The following is a 24,629-nucleotide window of genomic DNA, read 5'->3' as shown; positions in this document are numbered from 1 at the left end:
ATACCATACAGCCAACTATTTCAGCTGATGGTAGATTATTGTCGCCTCTGTTAATTGTATTAAAAAAACCAACAGGAACGTTCGGTCCACGAGTACAGGAAAATGTATTCAATGCTCCTAATATTTTTGTAATGGCTTCCAAATCAGGTAAAATGACATCAGATTATATGAAAATCTGGTTGAGAGAAATATTTTTTCCGAATGTCAGGCCACAATCCGTATTATTATTAAATTCATGGAGTGGACATTGTCCCAATGTAATTCAGGAAACTAGATCGGATTTTGCATCAGATATTGTTTTCCTAACCATTCCGGCCGGTACAACGGGAAAAATACAACTATTACATGTAGGCTTCCGATTATGGAAAAATTTTATTAAACATTTTTCTGGTATTGTAATGCTATTAGACCTTGCAATTGATCTTCATGTTAGAAACAATATTTTAAAACTGCAGTCATTAACGCACTATCAATTCTCGTCACCCAGATTTCACAATTTATTTAAATATGCGTGGTTTAAAAGTGGATATTTACAGAGTAGGCCATGCGAATTCGAAACACCAGTTGAGTTTTGTTTCCAAAATGATTCTAAAATAAAATGTGATATTATGGCGAAATTGCCATAATTATTTGCTCTTGGTGCAAAAAATCACTTTGTATTACACATTTTTTCTATGATCACCACCTTTGCAACGAATATGTGCCATAAATGTAATATTTATTTTTCGTTTATATGCAAACTGTATTGATTTTTTTATTAATATTGTGAAATATATATAATAACGTGTTATTCTCCTATAATTTATTGTATTGTTCCTCTCTATCCTATAAATTATTACTCCATAATTTTTGTTAAGCCCTTCGTCGTTAAGACTTTATGTCTCATTCAGCAATTAATAAAATATATTGTATTGTCACACTACACGCTTGCAGAGGTAACATAACGTCGGCCTAATTAAAAAACCTCTTAATTCCAATTTTTGACAAAATTGAGACTCATTTTATTCGATCAAAGTCGACAAGATAAATCGAACAAAATGAGTATCTCAATTTTGTCAAAAATTGAAGTTAGGAGGTTTCCTAATTAGGCCGATGATAATGTGATTCATTATTTCACGTGCATTGCATGAGATACTTTTTAATCATTTTAATTATCCTTAATCGACATACCTTTCAGATTGTAGTGAACATAAATTTTACACATTAAATGAAGAAAATATACATTTGGAACTTTTGTACAAATAGCGATGCTGCACACACATTTGCTACTGTTATATGTGCAAATTGTTCTATTGTTCACGTTTTCATCAAGCATTTTTATTTCGTGTAATATATTGTATATCATATCATTACGATTAATTGTAACATAAGAAAATATGCACAAGCAGTCGTGAAGCATAGTGCAATTGTAAAGAAATATCACAGCGTACCTACCTACAGTATCTATCTATTCGGGCAGCGTGGCACATGTACCATGAAGATTTCTCATTGCGTTTTGTCCAAAATATTAAATACTATCTTCTGATATTATACATGGATGGATTTGGTATTTAATGCTCTACAATTTTTGTCCTTACAAAAACTTAAAAATTTTGCTAGAGTAACGAGAGGGGGGGAGAGTAGTCCAACATTTGAAATTTAAAAAAATTGAACACATGGTTGCAAAGAGCATAAAATATTGCAAAACTTTTGTCTGAAACTTTTTTTCATATGAGTCATAATTTAGAAAATATTTTCTAAAAACGATAACGGCTATTTTTTTCAAGGGGTGGTTTCACCCCCTAAACATGTTCCGAAGCCGATATAAAAAAATACGTATCCCTTAGTTTTGGATGCTCTACAACATATCCGAAGCCCATTCAAATCGATGAGGGACAGTTGTGTCACTCTCCTTGTAAGACAAAAGTATTTGGAAAACAAAAAATATTTATTCAGTGATTGTTAATAATTTATTGCTTAAATGCAAATTCTTTTATTTAAAGAATCAAACATTCGTTCTCATAAAAAGTTACAAATTTAAGAAAATATATATATATTTCCTTACTTGAAAAGTTTTCTTATTGTAAAAATAAATATATATTTACACTTTACTGTCACTATCGGAAAGCTTATTAACAGTTGTCCTGCATGCGATGCTGATAGATGAGATGTTAATACAAACAAATACTTTTTACTTTTTAGATATTTTTTCGTTCAATGTATAAATAGTATTGGGTGTACAAATTAGCTCGGTCCGTTTTCAAAAGATGGCTCCGGCTATTATGAATGGTTCATAGTGACTACCGATTTTGGCGGTTTCAGAGAGGTTAGACATCTGCCAATAATATTTAGTTTATATCGCTTTAAGTTTCATACAAAAACCTTTTTTTACAAAAACGTGTTTTTTACAGTGTTGAAAATGTCGAATTTTGTATTAACCAAGCAGCATTTGCGGGAGGTTTTAATTTTCTGCTTTAATTGGAAGAAAAGTGCAGCTGAAGCCCATTGAATGCTTGTTGAAGTTTATGGTGACGCTGCTCCAACTGATAAATCATGTAGGGAATGGTTTCGACGTTTCAAGGATGGAGATTCCAGCGTCGAAGACAAGCCTCGCTCTGGACAGCCAAAAAAATTCGAGGATAAAGAATTAGAGGCATTACTCGAAGAAGATCAGAGTCAAACGCAAGAGAAGCTTGCAGAATCATTGGGAGTGACTCAACAAGCTGTTTCCGTACGATTGAGAGACATGGGATTTATTAAAAAACAAGGAAATTGGGTGCCTTATGAACTGAAACCGAGAGACGTTGAAAGGCGATTTTTCATTTGCGAGCAGCTGATCCAAAGGCAACAAAGAAAAGGTTTTTTGCATCGGATTGTAACTGGAGATGAGAAGTGGATATTCTATGACAACCCCAAGAAGAAAAGATACTACGCCAAGCCCGGTCAATTGTTGCCATCGACCTCAACATCAACACCAAAGCCGAACGTACATGGTTCGAAGATCATGCTCTGTATCTGGTGGGACCAAAAGGGGTGTTGTTTACTATGAGCTGCTGAAACCTGGAGATCCCATTACGGGCGATCGTATCGGCTACAATAGATTTGTTTGAGCCGTGCATTGCGAGAAAAACGGCCGGAATACGAGCAAAGACATGATAAAGTTATTCTTCTTCATGACAACGCTCGGCCTCATGTCGCAAAAGTCGTAAAAAAATATTTGGAAACGCTCAAATGGGATGTTTTACCGCATCCGCCGTATTCTCCGGACATTACTCCTTCTGATTACTGGTTGTTCCAAAAGATGCAGTACGATTTGGCAGGTCACCGGTTCACTTCTTTCGCGAAATCGAAAATTGGCTCCAAACTTGGATCGCCTCAAAAGACGAATCATTTTTTCGAGATGGAATTCAAAAATTGCCTGAGAAATGGGAGAAAGTAGTAGCCAGCGATGGAAAATACTTTAATTGATCTGTTCATTCATTTTGTTTTGAAATATATATATTTTTTAACACAAGAAAACGGACCGAACTAATTTGTACTCCCAATATATTCATAAGATATTACCATATTCATTTTGAATGTTCTTTCTTTCTTGAATGTCCTTGAATGTAACTTTCTTAAGGACGTTCTTTTCTGAGTTGGATATCTTTCAGGAATTAAAGTCGATGTTGAATAATTTATAAAATACATCTTCTGATTTGAGAGCATACTGTACAAAAGAATTCATGACCGCTTATGTTGGTTTAGAACTAAAGAGAAAGGCGTAGACGCGTGAGTTAGAATTAGGTAGCATTAGATGTATACAAAAGATCGCTAATTGCTGTCATGTTGCGAAGTGTTAAACATCGATGACGTCAATTGCAACGCGAACACACCTCTTCAGAAATCAAATACATCGCTTTGTACATAAATTGCTTTGTTTTGACGTAGATATCAATCCGCGTGATATCCTCAATAATGAAAACACTCAACTCCTGATCGAGACGATCTGATTAGCGCTCGATTTATTGTATTTTGTTTTCGTATTCGGATTCCGTAAATTACTCGCAAGTAGCTCCCGTAAATTTTAACATTGATCCAAGATACTCTTCCATCCTTCTATATGATAATCGATTCTTATTAATTTAGTACTAGACGTAGTCTAGTTCTAAATTAATAAGAATTAATAAAGAATTCTTCTGGGTCTGACAAATTTTTAATTACACAAATTATAAATCTGTTTTGCAAACCAATAATTTTTTCATCTGTCACGCTAATTGTGACAGTCATATTAGTTTTTGAAATTGTTTTTAATATCCGTTTAATATGAGTAAATCATTACGAATCGTAACTCAATAGATATGATTGTTACGCGAAACAAAATATACTCTTATCTGGATTCTTTTTATTTGCTATTATGTGTAGTAGACGCAGACGATAATGATTCGCAACGTGGAAAGTCCAATTATTGACATTCTTTTCATAAATGCGAGTTTTAGAGTCTCGTGCAATATCACATGCGATAAACTCGCATCTTTGGATTGTGCGTCGCCTGGATTTGATAGATAAGATGAGCAGATAGTATAAACTCTCGACATTATGATCACAAAAGTGAATCAGTATCCAAGTTATTGTCGCGGGTACAAGTAGTCCGGAGAAAATGGAGCCTGTTTTGGATACCATGGACGTACCAGAGAGAAAGAAAGAGCATGAGATTCAAGGTATCGGAACTGTTACAAGAGTAAAGAAAAGACAGAAAAAATATAATATTTCCCCGCGCCATGTATTTTCAATTATCAAAATATGTGTTATATGATGATAGAATATATCTTTTGCGGCAAAAATCCACAATGAACAAAATTGAAATGGACTGTTGTTTCTTCAACGTTTCCCCAAACAGCACAAATATCTAAAATGCGTTTTAGATTGCGTTCAATATTCACTGTCAGCATTGAAAATCTATAGTTCCTGTTATATATACAGGGTGTCCCATTTTAATCCGGCCGGCTGAATAAAATTCGAGGATGATATTTTCCAGAAAAAAATATCAGACAAATGTTGTTCAGTTCTAAGGGGGACATTCGATGCCATCAACAATTTTGACCTCGGGTGAAGGGTTCAAGGTCATTCAAGGTCAACTTTTTGTTCTTAAATGGGAACCCCTATTTTTCACATCGGCAATCGATTCTACGTAAAAAAAAAATGAAACTTTTGTCTGAAGCATTTTTTTTATAACGCAAACTAATTTCACTTATTCAGCCTCCAAAATTGAAATTTTCAAACTTTCTGAATTTTTTACTCGAGACTGGTGGGGTTTGGGGGGAAATTGCAGAAGACAAAAAGTTCTTGGAATGCTGCAAGGAATTCACTCGAATTTTCACATAGTTGATCGTGCACTTTTTCCGCCAATGTTTGGAAAAAATCTTTTATCTCATCATGTCCAGTACCCTCGGCATTAGCATCACCCGATGTGCACCACGTGGAGGTCGCCGATGGGATTTTGCACATCATTGGCCCTGAAAAGGGCCGATTGATTGATTATTGAACTCGATCTATGACATCAAGTGCTCAATCTTTCGCCAGAGGGTGAAAATGTGCATTGCACAGAATGGGCACCAGATTAAGCACTTGATGTCATAGATCGAGTTCAATAATCTATCAATCGGCCCTTTTCAGGGCCAATGATGTGCAAAATCCCATCGGCGACCTCCATGTGGTGCACATCGGGTGATGCTAATGCCGAGGGTACTGGACATGATGAGATAAAAGATTTTTTCCAAACATTGGCGGAAAAAAGTGCACGATCAACTATGCGAAAATTCGAGTGAATTCTTTGCAACATTCCAAGAACTTTTTGTCTTCTGCAATTTCCCCCCAAACCCCACCAGTCTCGAGTAAAAAATTCAGAAAATTTGAAAATTTCAATTTTGGAGGTTGAATAAGTGAAATTAGTTTGCGTTATAAAAAAAATGCTTCAGACAAAAGTTTCATTTTTTTTTACGTAGAATCGATTGCCGATGTGAAAAATAGGGGTTCCCATTTAAGAACAAAAAGTTGACCTTGAATGACCTTGAACCCTTCACCCGAGGTCAAAATTGTTGATGGCATCGAATGTCCCCCTTAGAACTGAGCAACATTTGTCTGACATTTTTTTCTGGAAAATATCATCCTCGAATTTTATTCAGCCGGCCGGATTAAAATGGGACACCCTGTATATCAAAATGTCGTTTAGTCATTTGTCCATTGCTTTTTAATACCCGACAATTAATATGCACTGCGTGTGAAAAGCGCCTATCATTCCACTCACTAAGTGTGAAAGTCTTAAACATTTTCATTCGTTAATATCGGCTGCATTCCAATATTCACTGCCGATACTGAAAATCTATAATTCATATTATGCTATACGGCTATATAAGATCTCGCTATATGGGCTAATATTTTGTTATATCAATTTTTATCAATATTTTTATCTCTCTTTACGACTCAATATTTGACAAATCAATTACATTATCGGTAAACGTAGGTACGCTTCGCTTTGATAAACTTCCTTTAATTACATTGCCGCACCTTCGACCGTTAAAATAATCAATGACATTCCAGCAGCTCTTCCGAGCGCGATTGTAATCTTCTTGCCGACCTAAGATTGATGTAAAATCTTACTACGATTAGAGAAATCAATTCGTGATCAACATTAATGCATTGTAATCAATTTCCGAACGATCGGAGTACGATTCGATTAAATAGTTAAACTTTCGAAAGATTAAAACAAACATTAATAAAACGTGAAAGCGATATTAGAATTATTTTATCTATAACTACACAACGACAATGAGATGATTTGATGGATATACATACGGTTAGATTATTTAAGTACAATTTTCTTATTTCTTAACAATAACAACAACAACATAATATACCGTATGAATAGAATATTCTACATAGTATGTTAATATAACAATAATGACAATAAATTTTATGGTGAAGGAATCACAAATATCTACCAAGTATGTAAATATGAAACCGGAATTTTTATATAGAAAATACACGTTTATTGTATGAAAATGATAAAAAATATTTTATTCGAAGTATTGCCCATCGCTAGCTATACATTTTTCCCACCTGTCTGACAATTTGTGGACGCCACGCCAAAAAAACTGTTGCTCTTTTGAGGCAAACCAGTCATCGAGCCATTTTCGTACATTTTCGTAAGAAGTGAAGTGCTGCTCAGCAAATGCGTGTCCCATCGATGCAAATAAGTAGTAATCGGACGGAGCCAAGTCTGGTGAGTAATCCGCATGTGAAAGTATTTCCCAACTAAACGCCTCAATCGTTTCCTTGACCAGTTTTGCTGTGTGTGATAGTGCATTATCATGAAGCAAAATCACTTTGTGTTGCCTTTTTTGATATTATGGTCGTTTTTCACGCAAAGCTTGATTCAAATCGATTATTTTTGTCGGTAGCGCTCAGTATTAACGGTTTCGGTAGGTTTTAGCAGCTCATAATAGATCACACCCTTCTGATCCCACCAAATACAGAGCAATGTCTTCCGTCCATAGCGATTTAGTCTTGCAGTCGATGTCGATAGTACGCCTGGAGTTACCCATGATCGTTTACGCTTAGGATTCTCAAAATATATCCACTTTTCATCGCCAGTCACAATTCGATGGAGAAATGACTTTCTTTTGTACCTGGCGAGCAGCATTTCGCAAGTGGTTTTTCGGTTTTCCTGCTGTCTTTCATTCAGTTCATGTGGAACCCATTTTCCCATCTTCTGGATCTTTCCCATGACTTTCAAACGTATGGAGACGGCTTCTCGTGTTACATTTAATTGATCCGCAAGTTGTTGTTGCGTTTGAGCGTCATCCTCATTCAACAATGCTTGCAATTCGCTGTCTTCTAACTTTTTCAGTGGTCTTCCACGTTCTTCGTTTCTCACGTCAAAATCGCCACGTTTGAATTTTTTAAACCACTCAAAGCACTGTGATTTACCAAGAGCATGCTCACCGTAAGCTTCAACAAGCATTCGATGCGATTCTGCAGCAGTTTTCTTCAAATGGTAACAGAAAATCAATGCTGTCCGCAAATCGTAGCTTCCAGGCACAAAATTCGACATGTTCAACGCTGTTACAAACTATGCTGTTGTATGAAACTTGTATTGTTGTGAGTTGAAAATCTTTGTCAGATGTCAACAAATGGAAATGGCGCCAATGACGCGGTTTGACGGTAACTACATTAACAGCTAGGGCCATCTATGGGCAAATTCCGGTTTCATATTTACAGACCTGCTATAATTTAAAATAAGTAAGTATACAGGGTGGAAGGTTATAAGTTGACAACCCCAAATGTGAAAGTAGATTGGATTAAGATAAACATAAAAGTCCAATACCATTTTGTGCGATTCGCAATAATTATCGAGTTATTAATGACAGAAATCTGAAGAATGGGAGTACGCCGACATAGATAATTGGAGAAGCGTTGCAACTACTCAGGCCACAACGCGGCCCACTCGACCCAGCAACTGTTGGCGGCGTGCGGCGAGACGTAGGTCCGGCGAGATAAAACAACGAATAGCAGCGCATTGTCTTTCCCCTCGCCGCGCACCGGCAACAGTTGCTGGATCAACTGGGCCGCGCTGCGGCCTAAGCAGCTGCAACGCTTCTCCAGTCACCTATGCCGGTGCGCTCCCTCTCCTCAGATTTCTATCATTAATAACTCGATAATTATTGTGAATCTCGCAGAACGGTATAGGACTTTTTTTTTGTCTTAACCCAATCTACCTTCACATTTCGGGTTGTCAACTTATAATCTCCCACCCTGTATAGGGTGTCCGGAATGTGATCATTAATATTTTGTGTACTGGTAAATTGGGTGTAGCCGAGAAGAAAAGTCATGTACCATAATGTCAAATTGGCAATAGTTATCGAGTTATTAATTGAAACATGTGAGCCAATGAGTGCGTAGAGAGCGCTGGGCGGCCGCCTCTTGTCGCGCTCGCTCGCTCGTTGTTCGCGCTCGCTCGCTCCTCGTCGCGCGCGCACGCCTCTTGTCGCTTACGGTTGCCTCTCGCCGCGCGTGATAAGCCATCTTCTTATACACAGAGCCCGTCCTGTCGTTTTCTCGTGCGCTCATTCGTTTACACATTTTAATTAATTACGGAATAAATATTGAAAAAATTGTAAAATGGCACAGGACTTTTTTAATTGTTTTAACGAGTTCTACCAGTACACAGAATATTAATTATCATATTCCGGACATCCTGTATATAAAGATTATACAGGGTGTCTCAGAACAATTGTGCCAGAGCTCGCGGAAATATAGAGCCGATTTAAAACGAACAGAAAGGTTCCATACCGTTTTGCGATATTCGAAATTGTTATTGAGTTATTGAGTTAATTATAGAAATCCGACGAGTGAACGCTCGCCGAGATGACATTAGACAAGCAGTTCGGGCCACAGCGTGGGTGAGTCGATTCAGTAATTGTTACAGCATGCGGCAAGACATAAGAGTGACAAGATAAGACACGAATAGTGACGCGTTGTTCTTTCTCTCATCACGCGCCAATAACAGCTGTTGAATCGACTGTGCCGCGGTCTGGTTCGAGTGGTTGCAACGCTTCTCCAATCATCCATTTTGGCGTACGCTCACTCATCACAGATTTCTATAATTAATAACTGGGCAACTGTTGCAAATATCGCAAAATACTATGGGACTCTTATGTTTGTTTTAATCCGTTCTATATCCCGACAAATTCCTCCTATTGAGTTATGGGACACTTTGTAATGCATAATAATAATATTTTCTATATAATTTCAAAAACCACAAATAAATAAAAGGACCAGTAAGAATGCAAGTCATATAAAAATGTTAGTCGTAACTTCTATCAGTAAATTCTATCATGAAACAAATATGTTATTTATAATTTAATATACGTAATATATTTCAATAGAAAAACAACAAAAATATAAAAGATCATGTAAGATATGAAGTCAAATAAAAATAAGAAAAATTTCAAAGTTTATTAGTTTATTATGAAATAATTGGTAAAATATGACTTGACGACCAATAATTTTTATTGTTGTTATAAATTAAGAATAAAATAATAAAATAAAAAGAAAAATAAAAATAAAATAAAAATAATAAAATAAAAAAGAAAAAGAAAAATAAAATAAAAATAATAAAATAAAAAAGAAAAATAAAAATAAAAATAGAAAAAAGAAAAAGAATAGATAATAGAAAATAGAAAAAGAAATAAAAAAGAAAATATAAAAGTACTCTCTTTCTTTCTCTCTCTTTCTCTCTCTCTCTCTCTCTCTTTCTCTCTTTCTCTCTCTCTTTCTCTCTTTTTTCCCCTTCTCTCTTCTCTCTCTCTCTCTCTCTCTCTCTCTCTCTTGTAGTATTGTACATTATACAATCGTGAATAGGATTGCAAATTTCAATGCGAGAATTTTCACATTAAAAAACTAATTCTTCCGTTGAATAAAACGGATGTATTACAAAACTCATATGAAAAATAGCGAACAACTTTTCTATCCATTGTATACCATAGCAATCATCGCGATAAGAAATCTATGCTTGCATCGAAATAATGAGACAAGCATAAATACATCACATATGTCACAAACATATTCTAAAAATATTCAAAAGATGTTTTTTTAAACGACGTTTTTTGAACGCCCAGCATGCATGTTGTGTAAGTGATTTATTGTTATAATAAGTATTATGATGCATATATTAGGTGTACAAATGAATAATCCAAATTATTTTAAGCAGTTATGTAATCAATTTTAAGTTGAATGGATTTTCCCGCTCTTTTATGATTATGCAATGTTGACATATAGCTATTAAAAAGAACATATAGTTTAGCGAAAGGCCCAACATAACCTTCAAAAGTATTCAGTTCAGTATAGTCGAAAATGGCAACAGATAAGGTGCATATCCGACACTGCATTCTTTACGAATTCCATCAAGGAAAAAATGCTGCAAGAACGTGCGAATCGATTTGTTTCTTTCTCGGCGAAGATGTATCGTACAATGTGTGCGCATTTTGGTTTAAGCGGTTTAAAAGCGGTAATTCCAGTCTAATCGACAAACAACGCTCTGGAGGCCCTCCGAAGTGCGATAATAATGATTTGGAACAACTGCTCGCTGAGAATTCGGCACAAACACAAAAAGAGCTTGCAGAACAGTTGGGAGTAACGCAGCAAACGATTTCCAAACGCCTACATGAGATGGGAAAGATCCAGAAAGAAGAAAATGGGTACCGCATGAACTCACTGTAACCAACAAAAATCAACGAGTGGCAGCGTGTCTTTCTCTTCTCAATAAGCAGCGTCGAAAGTCTTTCTTGTGGAAAATCGTTACTGGCGATGAGAAATGGATACTCTATGACAATTCGAAACGCAGAAAGTCATGGGTAAATCCCAGCGAATCATCAAAATCGGTCGCAAAACTCAATCGTTTCGGAAAGAAGGTTCTTCACTTCGCATTTGGTGGGATATCAAGAGCGTACTTTATTATGAGTTGTTGGAACCGGGTGAAACAGTTATTGCAGACTGCTACCAACGTCAATTAATCTGCTTGAGTGAAGAATTGGAACGAAAACGCCCGTGTACTGGCAAAGGAGAACATCCAGTGAAATTGTTTCATGACAACGCCAGGCCACACATTGCTTCCAATACAAAAGACACCATAATGAGTCTTAGCTGGGACGTCTTGCAGCACCCGGCGTATTCACCAGACATTGCTCCATTCGATTATCACTTGTTCTGGTCGATGCAACACGCCTTGTCCGATATGCACTTCCAATCAGTTGATGAGACCCGAAAATGGCTTGACGACTTTATCGTGTCCAAAGTAACATTTTTCCGGGATGGAATTCATCAGCTGCCTGAAAGATGGCTTAAAGTTATAGAAAGCAACGGCGAATACTTTGATTGAACAATTTAATTTACTTTCTTTTAAAATAAACCTTGAATGTAGCTGAAAAAATTAGATTATTCATTTGTACACCTAATATAAGGGCGTTTCAGACCACCCGGGTCACTCGATTTTTTCGTAAACACGACATTTTAGAGAAAAATATTTCAGATAGAAGTTGTAGGGCTTTAAAGAATCTATTTATTGATGTTATAAATTTGACCTTGGGATGACCTTGAAAAGTCCAGTCAAGACCAACATGACAATCTTAAATGGAAACTCCAATTTTTTATTACACCTTCTTTTTGTACCAATTAATTTGAACAACTTTTGTCTGAAACATTTTTTTTATTTGCTTAATATTTTTTCAGATATTTAAGGATAACTTGGTAACTTTTTCAATATTTAACTTACGATATCTCGCTAACTGTTTATCGGGATAAAAATGGTACTAGACTTTTCTATTCTACTTGATCTCAAGAATATATTGGTACAATGCTCTATTTTTTATTAATTTATTGATCTTTCGAGATTTCAAAATCATCAAATTAACAAAAGTCAGGGCGCTATTATAACAATATATTCTTGAGACCAAGTAGAATAGAAAAGTCTTATACCATTTTTTATCCCGACAAACAGTTAGCGAGATATTGTAAATATTAAATATTGAAAAAGTTACCAAGTTATCCTTAAATCTCAAAAAATATTAGACAAATAAAAAAATGTTTCAGACGAAAGTTGTTCAAATTAATTAGTGGAAAAAGACGGTGTAATAAAAAATTGGAATTTATACTTAGGATTTTTATGTTGATCTTGACTGGGCTTTCCAAGGTCATCCCAAGATCAAATTTATAGTAAATAGATTATATTAGGTGTATGAATATGACTCCGCCCTTTCCCAACAGATGTTACTTTTAGTATTATTAACGTGTACTAATAACTGGCAACACTTGTATTCGATAGTACTTCATATCAACTTTCAAACGCACTACGTGAAATTTGGTTTAAGTGTAAGCAACAAGTGTTTTACCCTACTTGAAAATGTCGGTTTTCGTTCCAAACAAACATCATTTGCGGGAAGTATTATTACACTATTTTATTGCAAAGAAAAGTGCAGCGGAAACTTATCGTTTGCTTGTGGAGATTTACGGTGATCATGCTCCATCTAATACAACTTGTAAGGAATGGTTTCGACGATTTTAAAATAATAATTTTGGAACTGAGGACAGAGAACATGGGAAACCACCAAAAAAATTTGAAGATGCTGAATTGGAAGCATTATTGACAGAGGATTGTTGCCAAACTATTAAAGGAGAAGTTTACCGACGACAACTAATGCGTTTGCAGCGAGCCATAGAAGAAAAACGGCCAGAATGGGTGAATAGGCACAGCAAATTAATTCTTCAGCATGATAATGCCAAACCACATACCGCAGAAGTCATGAAAAGATATTTAGATGGACAGGACTGGGAAGTGCTACTCCACCCGCCATATTCGCCAGACATAGCTCCTTCAAATTACTATTTATTCCGGACGATGCAGTCAGATCTTACGGGAGAACGGTTCACTTCATACGAAAGTATCAAAATTTGACTTGATAATTGGATCAGCTCAAAAGACCAGGACTTCTTCAGGCAAGGAATACATAAATTACCTGAAAGATGGGCGAAGGTTGTAGCTGCAGATGGAGCATACTTTCAATAAACTTTTCTTTAACAACTTTAACTTTTCTAAACAAGCAAATGTGTTTTATTTTAACAAAAAAGGGCGGAGTCATATTCACACACCCAATAATAAATAGATTATTAGGAGCCCTACAACTTTTGTCTGAAGCATTTTTCTCTAAAATGTCGCGTTTACGAAAAAATCGAGTGACCCGGGTGGTCTGAAACACCCTGTATATTGCTACCATCGATTTCACGATGAATTTTCAGGCTTTTTATTATTATCATTTGACTTGACATATTTAATAATATCTTCTGTACTTTTCCCATTTTTCTGTTTATTTGATGATGTAATAATTATTTATTATTTTCTTTGATAAGCTGAAAAGAATTCAAAAGCAAGGTTCGCAGAACCTTCTAAATGTATTAAGGGGATGCTGAACGCGAAAACTTTATCGACAGAGAACTGTCAAAATTTGATATTTTTTCTGTAAAGTTTACGTCGTCTTAAAGCTTCAGAATTAAATATGCTTTTACACGATGAAAGTACGTACAAAAATTAATTGGAGCATCACTCAATATATGACGAAAGCGATAAAAAATTTTTAAATTAAAATTTCGAATTGACAGTTAGCATAATATTTATCTAATACAAAAGCAGCTTGTATGTATTGAAACTCTGGATGCTCCAATGAGGAAAAATTTACAAATCATTTCTAACAACTCAAAATTTAGGTAGGAAACCTAAAACGATACGAGAACTTTGCAGAAAAATTTTTAATATATGCGGTTAGGTCTTCCGATAAATATGATAATGCAGAGCAGAAAAATAGTTCACGACTGTTCTCATAGCCAGCGCTGCAATTTTCCCGCAAATGTGATAACGAATAATCCGAATGTATCTTAAGTATATACATATAGATATATATATATATATATAAGCAAAATTCCTAGCAATTGTGTAAAAATTACATTGTAGTGGATGCACCGAATTAAAAATCTTTTCGTATAATAAATATTCCTGCCAAAATAAAGCGGAGTAATACAAATCGACCTAAAACACGATGAGGAACTATTGCGAATAGGACATCGACTTCCTTCTGCCAAGTTTACGTCGCACTGGTTATACGGAATTGAAAACGCTTTCGTACAGTGAATATTTGTACGAAAATAAATAGGAGTAATAAAAAACATCTTTGAAAAACGATGAGGAACTATTGCAATAGGACACCGACTCCTTCTTGCAAAGTTTATGTCGCATTGGCTGCGCCGAATTGAAAATCCGTTTTATAAGGGTGAAGTACATGGGAATATGAAATGAAGCATTGTTCGATATGAAATAAATATTCTATGTCGGCCTAAAATAAACAATTTTTTTATTATAACGTAATAAATCGGGTGAATAAATAAGAGTACATCAAACATTTAACCGTTTGATTTAATAATGGTTTAATTAAACTCAAGGAAATATTTTTATTTAGATAAAATGGTTTTTTTATCTCCTTTAGGAATGTCAAGTATAACATATAATTGAGAAATATCATGATAATTTCTTTTTGTAAAACGTCATTAATTTTCGACAGGGAACTGTCAAAATTTGATATTTTTTCGTAATTAAAAATTAACTGATAAAAAAACAGGGTAATAAAAAATAAGGGTTACCATTTAAAAAACGCAAATTGACCTCCAAATAACCTTGAAGAAAATGGCCAAGGTCAAATTCAAGGTTACCGTCAAGTCCGTTACTCGATTTTCTACAACTTTTGTATTTAAAGTTTTTCATGAAAACTTAATCCTGCAAAATTATCCGGGAGGTCCGTTAGTTTCAAGACACTGTATATTTACATAGTATTTATATAGTAAAGACAATTGCCGGATAAGAGCTCATGCGATTACATTATCCTTTCATCGCATTTTTCCATACATATCTTTTCTCACAGACTTTGGACAAATGTGTGTGTGCTGCATTGTCATTTCGACTTTTCTACATACAGATCTTATATGAATATGAATGCGACGTTGCCGATATTTGCCTTCTCTCTTTTTCACACTCTCTCTCTCTCCCTCTCTCACACTTTATCAAAGCCCTTTCGCATAATCAAAATACATGCAAAGATGAAGCGAAACATTGCCATGCAAAAGGATTTGAAATTCAGTCCAGTCAGTACGACGTAAATTTTTAATTACACATTATAAAGTTTTTCTAGGCCGATATAGAATATTAATTTCATATTGAGCAATGCTCCGTTTCATATTCCCACATATGCATTTTACCTTTATAAAAGGATTCTTAATTCGGAGCGTCGAATTCGACATAAACTTTGCAAGAAACAGCAGGTATCCTATCGCAATAGTTTCTTATCATTTTTCCAAGATGTTTCTTATTGTTCCTTTTTATTTTCGTATGAATATTTATTATGCAAAGCGAAAAGGTTTTCAATTTGGTACAGCCAGGGCGACGTAAACTTTGCAAAAAGGACTCGTTGTTCTAATCGCAATAGTTACTCATCGTTTTTGTCAGATGATTTGCATTATTCCACTTTATTTTGGCAGGAATATTCACTGTAAGAAAGTCTTTTTCATTCCGTGCAGCCAGTGCGACGTAAACTTTGCAAGAAAGTGTCGGTATTCTATTCGCAATAGTTTCTCATCGTATTTCTAACATGTTTTTTATTGCTCCATTTTATTTCAGCAGGAATATTTGCCGTACAAAAGCGTTTTCAATTCCGTATTGCCAGTGCGACGTAAACGTTGCAGAAGGAAGTCGGCGTCCTAATCGCAATAATTTCTCATCGCTTTTCTCGGATAACTTGTATTATTATCCGCTTTATTTTGGCAGGAATATTCATTGTACAAAAGCGTTTTCAATTCCATATTTCCACTGCGACGTAAACGTTACAAGAGGAACTCGATGTCCTATTCGCAATAGTTTCCCATCGTTTTTTACGGATTCATAATACTCCGCTTCATTTTGGCAAGAATATTCACTGTACGAAAACGTTTTCCGTACTGCTAGTGCAACGTAAACTTGACAAAAAGAAATCGCTGATACAATAAAGTGAGAAGCCGATTTATGTGAAAACAAGCATACTGTTTCTGAAGAATCATTTTCGTGTAATAATATTCATTGCTCAAATTATTCTTTATTATGTATATATATCAGCTGTATATATATCAGCGAGTCGAAAAATCCGAGAAACAGCAGCAAAATGCACATTTCGGAGAGAAGGTAAATATCGGCAGCGTCGCATTCACATTCATATAAGATCTGTGTGTAGAAAAGTCGAAATGACAATGCAGCATACACACATTTGTCCGAAGTCTGTGAGAAAAGATATATATGGAAAAATGCGATGAAATGATAGCGTAATCGCATTAGTTTATCTGGCAATTGTCTTTACTATATAAATATTATGTAAATATATATACACATATGTATCAAAATTCACTAACGTCGATAACAGATGATAACGTTCCCTACTTTTTGACGATCGCCTCTACGTTATCGACACTTTGCAAGTTTGTTGACGACTCCAGCATCCCCTTAAGTTATAAATATTTATAGTTTATGATAGAATTGCTTGTGTACCAATCGCATGATTAGGTCCTTTTATTAGTCTTTTTAATAATAAAATGGTGTGAGATAAAAGACGTACTTAATATTCTTATAATTAAACTAATTGAGGAATCGACTTGCAGGTTTTTGTTTGAATAAATCGGGTGAATAAATAAGAGTACATCAAACATTTAACTGTTTGATTTAATAATGGTTTAATTAAACTCAAGGAAATATTTTTATTTAGATAAAATGGTTTTTTTTATCTCCTTTAGGAATGTCAAGTATAACATACAATTGAGAAATATCGTGATAATTTCTTTTTGTAAAACGTCATTAATTTTCGACAACAAATTGTAATGTAGAATATATGATAAGAGATATCTCGCTTTTTGCATCGCAAAAAAGTAACGGTTCACAATATTCGTCGCGTAATTTTCCAGTCATCATTTGTTTCATACATTTTCTAAGAATGTAATCATATTATTGACATTTCGTTTACCGTTCATCCGGTCTCGCATAAAAGATTTAATTGAATCAAATCGAACGATAGTAACTACACGTGAGATTCGTGACATAGAGCGTTATTCATAGTCGGGTCTCATATTTAAGATCACTTTAAATTTATTTTTAAATTCATCACTTTAAATTCATCTTCAAATACTATGCGGATCATTTCATTGATTACGAAAAATCTAAAGATAAACTTAAGATTGATCTTAAATATAAGATCCGACTATACACAGGGTGAGTCGGGAGGAGAGGGAAATATCTTAGAATACGATGGTATGAGTCCTTGTAAAAATGGAAATTTATACAGGATGTTTCATTATAATGCCCCACGCAAATATCTCAAAGAATATGGAAGATACGGAAAAATGTTTCAAACAAAAGTTATATGGTTAAAAAGGGAACATAAAACAACTCAGTTGTTTTACAACAATTACAATTTTTTTACAACAGTTACAAACAAATATCAGTTTGTTTACAGATGACGCCACTTTCGAGATATTCACTAATCATTACTTTTCTTAAATGGAAATCCCAATTTTTATATCATCTTTTTCTACCAATTAACTTTAATAACTTTTGTCTGAAACATTTTTTCATTTACCTAATATTTTCTTAGATATTTAAGAAAAACTTGGTAACTTCTTCAATATTTAACTTACGGTATCTCGCTATATGTCGTTATATAAAAAACTAGTATTAGATCTTTTTATTCTATTTACTCTCAAGAATATATTGTTACAATAACGTCCTGATTTTGAAATTTCCAAAGGTCGATAAGTTAACAAAAGTCAGGACGCTATTGTAACAATATATTCTTAAGACCAAATAGAATAAAAAAGTCTAATACTAGCTATTTAAATTTTGTAGAAGTATTTACAATAATAATGAATTATACACATGTTACGTTCAACAAATATTAAAAAAGTGAACCGTAAATTTTAATACATTTTACAACTCGTGTCTTAAGATAGTCGTTTCTCTATTAGACTTATCGTGCAACTCACTGTTCTTTTATTATATACAAATAGCAACATCTAAATGTTATTTTATTAATGGTATAAATAATCATATAATTTGTTTTTTACTATGACCTATATTACCGTTTTCCAAAATATTTCCCTCTCCTGCCGACTCAATCTTATATCAAGCTCATAGCTCGATACTTCGTAATTTTATAATCGTCGTAACAGTTGACATAATCTTAACTTTTTTATTGCCTTTATGTGCAGCTTGGCCGTGACCCGAAACTGTCTCAATAATTTTGGATATTATAAAATAATTGTCACGCTAGTCGTCGCTGATTTCTATTACTATTTCTGACTACAATTCACTTTTGCAAGCATTCTTACTAACTATCAATCATGACTTGACCACTGTTTAAGTACACTTGTAAAATTTCACACGCTCGATATATGTGCGAGAATAGATTCATATTTCATTCGTTTCACTATTCAACTTTAATGACAGGCTGAGTAATATTAGCATAACGTAATACGATGGAAAGGAAAGTAACAAATTATGGGAATGTTTTTATCATATCTCTCAACTGTCTATTTGTCTATAAGAACATGTATAAAACATAAGATGTCTCAATAATATCGAATGAGATCAATATCAAAATGAGCTGTCGATGATAATTAAATTAATCGTCAAGTAAGATTTCACGCAACAATTTATTGATTGTCAATATTTACTATTTAGATTACTACTTACTAATACCTAGATTATGTAATAATGTTCATTAGCAATCAAAACTGAAAAGGTTTATACCGGGTGAGTCAGTTAAAGAGTTATAGACTTATATCTCAGAAACGAAGCATTTTAGAGAAAAAATGTATCAGACAAAAGATGTATGGTTTCAAGAAGGACATAAAACAACTATATCATTTTGTTCATAACTGCCATTTTCGAGATATTCACTGATCATTACTTTTCTTAAATGGAAACCCCAATTTTTTATTATAATGTTAACCTTTGGAAATTTCAAAATCATCAAATTAACAAAAACTCAGGGTGCTATTGTAACAATACATTCTTGAGACCAAGTGGAGTAAAAAAGTCTAGTACCACTTTTTAAGGAAACTTAAGCGCACCCAATACCTCTACTCCCGATTTCACTTTTTCACGGAACACCTTGTCTCATCAAAGAAGTTTCCAACTGAATTAAAATTATCAGTATATTTCTAGCAATGCTAGGTTTAGTATATTTGTATATATTTGTGTATTATGAAATAAATTAAAATATATTGCTTTTATGATATAATTTTGTTAACTTTCAAAGATATACTACATGGGCTGAAAAGTCTTTGGCCTGACATATAGATGGCGCCACAAACTAAAAATCCTTATATTTCCTATAGAGTACCAACCTTAACTTAGATGCTGTAAAAATTTCATGATATTTCGTTGACTCGTGTACAAGTTATAGCTTTCGAAGTGACGTTACCTCTGAATTTATCTTTACTATGGAAAAAAGTGAATTTCGTGTTTTGATTAAACATTGCTTCCTGATGGGAAAAAACACTGTTGAAGCAAAGGCATGGCTTGATAAATGTTACGGCACATCTGCCCCATCGAATTCAACCATCAAATATTAGTTTGCTGAGTTTCGTCGTAACCGTACGAGCACAAATGATGCACCACGTTCAGGAAGGCCAAATGAGGCAGTTACTCCAGAAAACATCCAGAAAATCAGTGAAATCGTGTTGAATGACCGCAAAATGAAATTGAGTGAGCTAGCTAACATCATAGGCTTCTCAAAGGAACGCGTTGGTCATATCATTCATGAATATTTACACATGAAAAAGCTTTGCGCGCGTTGGGTGCCGCGTTTTTTGACAATTGAGCAAAAAGCGGAACGTGTTCAACTTTCAAAGCAAAATCTGGCCCTGTTTAACCGCAATAAGAAGAAGTTTTTGCGTCGATTTGTCACAATGGATGAAACATGGATCCATCACTACACATCGGAGTCCAATCGGCAGTCAGCGGAGTGGTTATTGCCTGGTGGAAAGCCGTCCGAAGCGCCCGAAGACACAACAATCAGCCGGCAAGGTTTTGGCCAGTATTTTTTGGGATGCGCATAACATAATATTCATTGATTATCTTGAACATGGTAAAACTATCAATAAAGAATATTACTGTACATTACTGGATCGATTGGACGACGAGGTCAAGGTCAAACGGCCACATTTGGCAAAGAAAAAAATTTTGTTTCACCAAGACAATGCTCCAGCTCACTCGGTTCGCAATACGACCGATAAATTAAAGAAATTGCGCTATGAATTGGTCCCGCATCCCCCGTATTCTCCAGACCTGGCCCCCAGCGACTATTTCCTTTTTCCCCGACTGAAGCAGTGGCTCGCTGGTAAAAGATTTTACTCGAATGAGGAGGTCAAGTTGGAAACAAATGCCTATTTTGAGGGACTTGACACCGAGCACTGTAAGACCGGCATCGAAATGTTAGCGGACCGTTACACTAAGTGCATTACTCTAAATGGAGATTATGTCGAGGAATAAAACACTATTTTCATTAAAAAAATCGTTTTTTCATTGTTAAGCCAAAGACTTTTCAGCCCATGTAGTATATTAAAACTTTAAAATATTACAATTTTTATAGATATTACTCTTATTTGGAGTAACTTTCTGATATCATTGTCTATTTGTAAGATATACAAAATTAGCAAAAATATTACATATTAACATTTTTACATTTTCGTCTTTTAGCTAAAACTTCTTCTTTATACAGAGTATCCCATTCAACTTGAAACATCGAAATAACTCGAAAACAAAGAAAAAAACAAAAATCGCTGAAACACGTATCGAACAAATTCCGAGGACGAGTAAAATGGCATGATTCCTTTTTCACTTGGTGGATGTCCTCAAGGTGAACTTTATTATTTTATATTTTATTTTCATTATTTTATTATTTTTTATTATTTTTATTATTTTTTATTATTTTATTTTTATTATTTTATTATTTTATTATTTTATATTTGATATTTTAAGGTCAACTTTATTATTCCAAATGAAGACCTATATTTTTTATGACAGAAGCATATTCTACGTAAAAAAACAATTAACTTTTATCCGAAAAATTTTTTTATTTGATCATTACTTTCGGAGATATTGTACGAAGTAATTCCAATTTTTATTCGAAACGAATAAAATAAACATATCACAATAAATGCTCAAAATGATGACCTTCCATTTCTAAACATTTTGATCTTACCAATAAATGCATATTATGCCGACTAACTTCTCCATTATTGGTAAAAGTAGATTCATCAGAAAATTGCGATTATATGCAAATCTCATGTTTACAAGTGTTCCGTATCTTGTGTTTATATTGAACAAAGGAAGCGCGATCGCACCGATGAGATGTTTTGATTATTTCGGTCTTATTTTCTGATGAATCTACTTTTACTAATAATGGAGAAATTAATCGGCATAATATTCATTATTGGTCAAATCAAAATCCGAGATGGCTTCGCGAAGTAGAACATCAACGTCCATGATCTGTTAATGTTTGGTGTGGAAACATTGGCGATAAAATAATAGGTGCTTTTTTCATCAATGATACGCTGAATGGAGTGAAATATGGAAACTTCTTGGATGTAGAATTATCCGTACTACTCGAAAAAATAAGCTTGACAGATAGAAGAAATATGTGATTTCAGCAGGATGAATGCCCAGCTCACTATTCGCGCTATGCACACTAAATAATGAGTCAGAAATATCCTGGTCGCTAGATAGGTCGGGGAGGTCCAGTTAACTAGTCGGCGAAGTCGCCTGATTTAACACCGTTAGCTTTTTTATGGGGCCACTTTAAAGAAAAAGTTTATCACGATCGACCAACCACACCAGAAAATATTAAAGAGCGAATCTAAAATGTATGATATCTGTCCAGAGACTTTATTATCAGTGCATCGATCTTTCATTAATCGCATTAACAAGTGTTTGGAATCACCTTGAGGATGTCCACCAAATGAAAAAGGAATCATGCCATTTTATTCGTCCTCGGAATTCGTTCAACACGTTTCAGTGATTTTTGTTTTTCTTCTTTATTTTCAAGTTATTTCGTTGTCGAAGTTAAATGGGACATCCTGTATAACGATTCCACTAACTAATAAATTTATACAATATTTTTTTCATATCGTCAAACATTAATCTTTATACATTCACTATACGACATAGACAGTCTTATACAAGTCCTATACAGTACACTATACTGTATACACTTTATACTTAATCTGTATACAGGGTGTTTAGTTTTAATTGCTCTAGGCAAATATGTCGAAAAATATGGAAGATATGGAAAAACATTTCAAACAAAAGTTGTTTGGTGCGAAGGGAGACATAAGATGGTGTCATTGGTTTGACTTCGAGTAAACATGCCAAGGTCACATGGAGTTTCACTTTGTTTTTTTAAATAGAATCCCCTTTCTTTCATTACATATTCTTGTAGCCTACCTCGAAAGCTTTCTAAAACACTATAATAAAGCCTTTTTTTAATCGGTATTTTTCGAGTTACGAGGCTTGAAAGTTACAATTCCGCCGGTATTAGCACTACCCAAGGTGCACCGGCTAGTGAAGGCAACACCCAAGATTGATTCGGCCAGTGAAGGCAAGATTCTGATCCGGTCAGTGAAGGCAAGACCCTGATCCAGCCAGTGAAGGCAAGACTGATTGACTCTGTCAATCACATTGGATCACACTGATTCTGTCAATCACATTGGATCACAGGATCACATTGAAGTCACATTGAATGTATACATATTTTTTTGACCTACAGCAAATGTTCAAATGTACCACCATTCTGTTGGATACATAATTGCAACCGTTTTTCGAATGCATCGACTGTTTTTCTGAGAACGTTGGCTGGTATACTTCTACACGCCCGTCTAAGGCGGCTTTAGATCTTCAAGAAAGATGGAAGATGATAGTTTGGTGTGATATTTTAGATAATCATATTGTTGGACCACATTTTTTTGACAACAATGTTAGGATATCATATTTACATATACTACGAGATGTGTTGCCAAGGATGTTAGAGTTTGTTGATGAAAATACAGTCCAACGTATATGGTTGCAACAGGACGATGCACCACCACACTACGCACGTCCTGTAAAAGACTTTTTAAATTTAATTTATCCGCACCGTGTTGGATTGGACGAGGTGGTCATGTAGCATGGCCACCCAGATCGCCAGATCTAACATCACCAGATTTTTTCTTATGGAGCTATTTAAAAAATACTGTTTACCAGACCGCATCTATCACAGCTGAAGACCTAAAGGACCGTACTAGACGGGCATGTAGAAGTATACCAGCCAACGTTCTCAGAAAAACAGTCGATGCATTCGAAAAACGGTTGCAATTATGTATCCAACAGAATGGTGGTACATTTGAACATTTACTGTAGATAAAAAATATATATACATTCAATGTAACTTCGATGTGATCCTAGAGTCAATCAGTCTTGCTTTCACTGGCTGGATCAGAGTCTTGCCTTCACTGACCGGATCAGAATCTTACCTTCACTGGCTGAATCAATCTTGGGTCTTGCCTTCACTGGCCAGTGCATCTTGGGTAATGCTAATGTCGGCAGAATTATAACTTTCAAGCCTCGTAACTCGAAAAGTATTGGTTAAAAAAGGCTTCATTATAGTATTTTGAAAAGCTCTCGAAGTAGGCTATAAGAATGTGCAATGAAAAATTGGGATTCTATTAAAAAAAATAAAATGTAACTGCATGTGGCCTTAAGACGTTCACTCAAGGTCAAACCAATGACACCATCTTATGTCCTCTTTCGACCCAAGCAACTTTTATCTGAAACGTTTTTCCGTATCTTTCATATTTTTCGATATATTTGCTTGGGGCGATTAAAACTAAACACCCTGTATATATTTTATTCAGAGTTTATCTAACTCAGTTTCATTTTGTCTAATGATGAGTAAACGTAGTGTAAACTATTTTTGTATTGAATTAAAGTAAATTATCTTTGAACTACTTCAATCTTATAA

At 34.6% G+C, this 24,629-nt stretch overlaps 1 protein-coding gene across 2 annotated transcripts in view; it reads left to right on the top strand.

The window, feature by feature from the left end:
- The first annotated feature begins 4,580 nt into the window (after positions 1–4,580).
- LOC105190101 (peptide transporter family 1) overlaps positions 4,581–24,629 on the top strand; it is an 87,161-nt gene continuing 67,112 nt past the window's right edge. Inside the window, exon 1 of one of the 2 annotated variants that reach the window (XM_025303719.1) lies at positions 4,581–4,679. In XM_025303719.1, the coding sequence (XP_025159504.1) occupies positions 4,619–4,679 (61 nt within the window). In that variant the 5' untranslated portion in view covers positions 4,581–4,618. Of the gene's footprint in view, positions 4,680–21,442; positions 21,492–24,629 lie in introns of those variants that run through there. The other variant, XM_025303720.1, reaches the window with a different exon arrangement.

Source organism: Harpegnathos saltator, unplaced genomic scaffold (genome assembly GCF_003227715.2).
Source record: "Harpegnathos saltator strain DR-91 unplaced genomic scaffold, Hsal_v8.6 scaffold564, whole genome shotgun sequence".
NCBI classification, from domain to species: Eukaryota; Metazoa; Arthropoda; class Insecta; order Hymenoptera; family Formicidae; genus Harpegnathos; species Harpegnathos saltator.
This window is presented reverse-complemented; position numbering and strand designations above follow the sequence as displayed.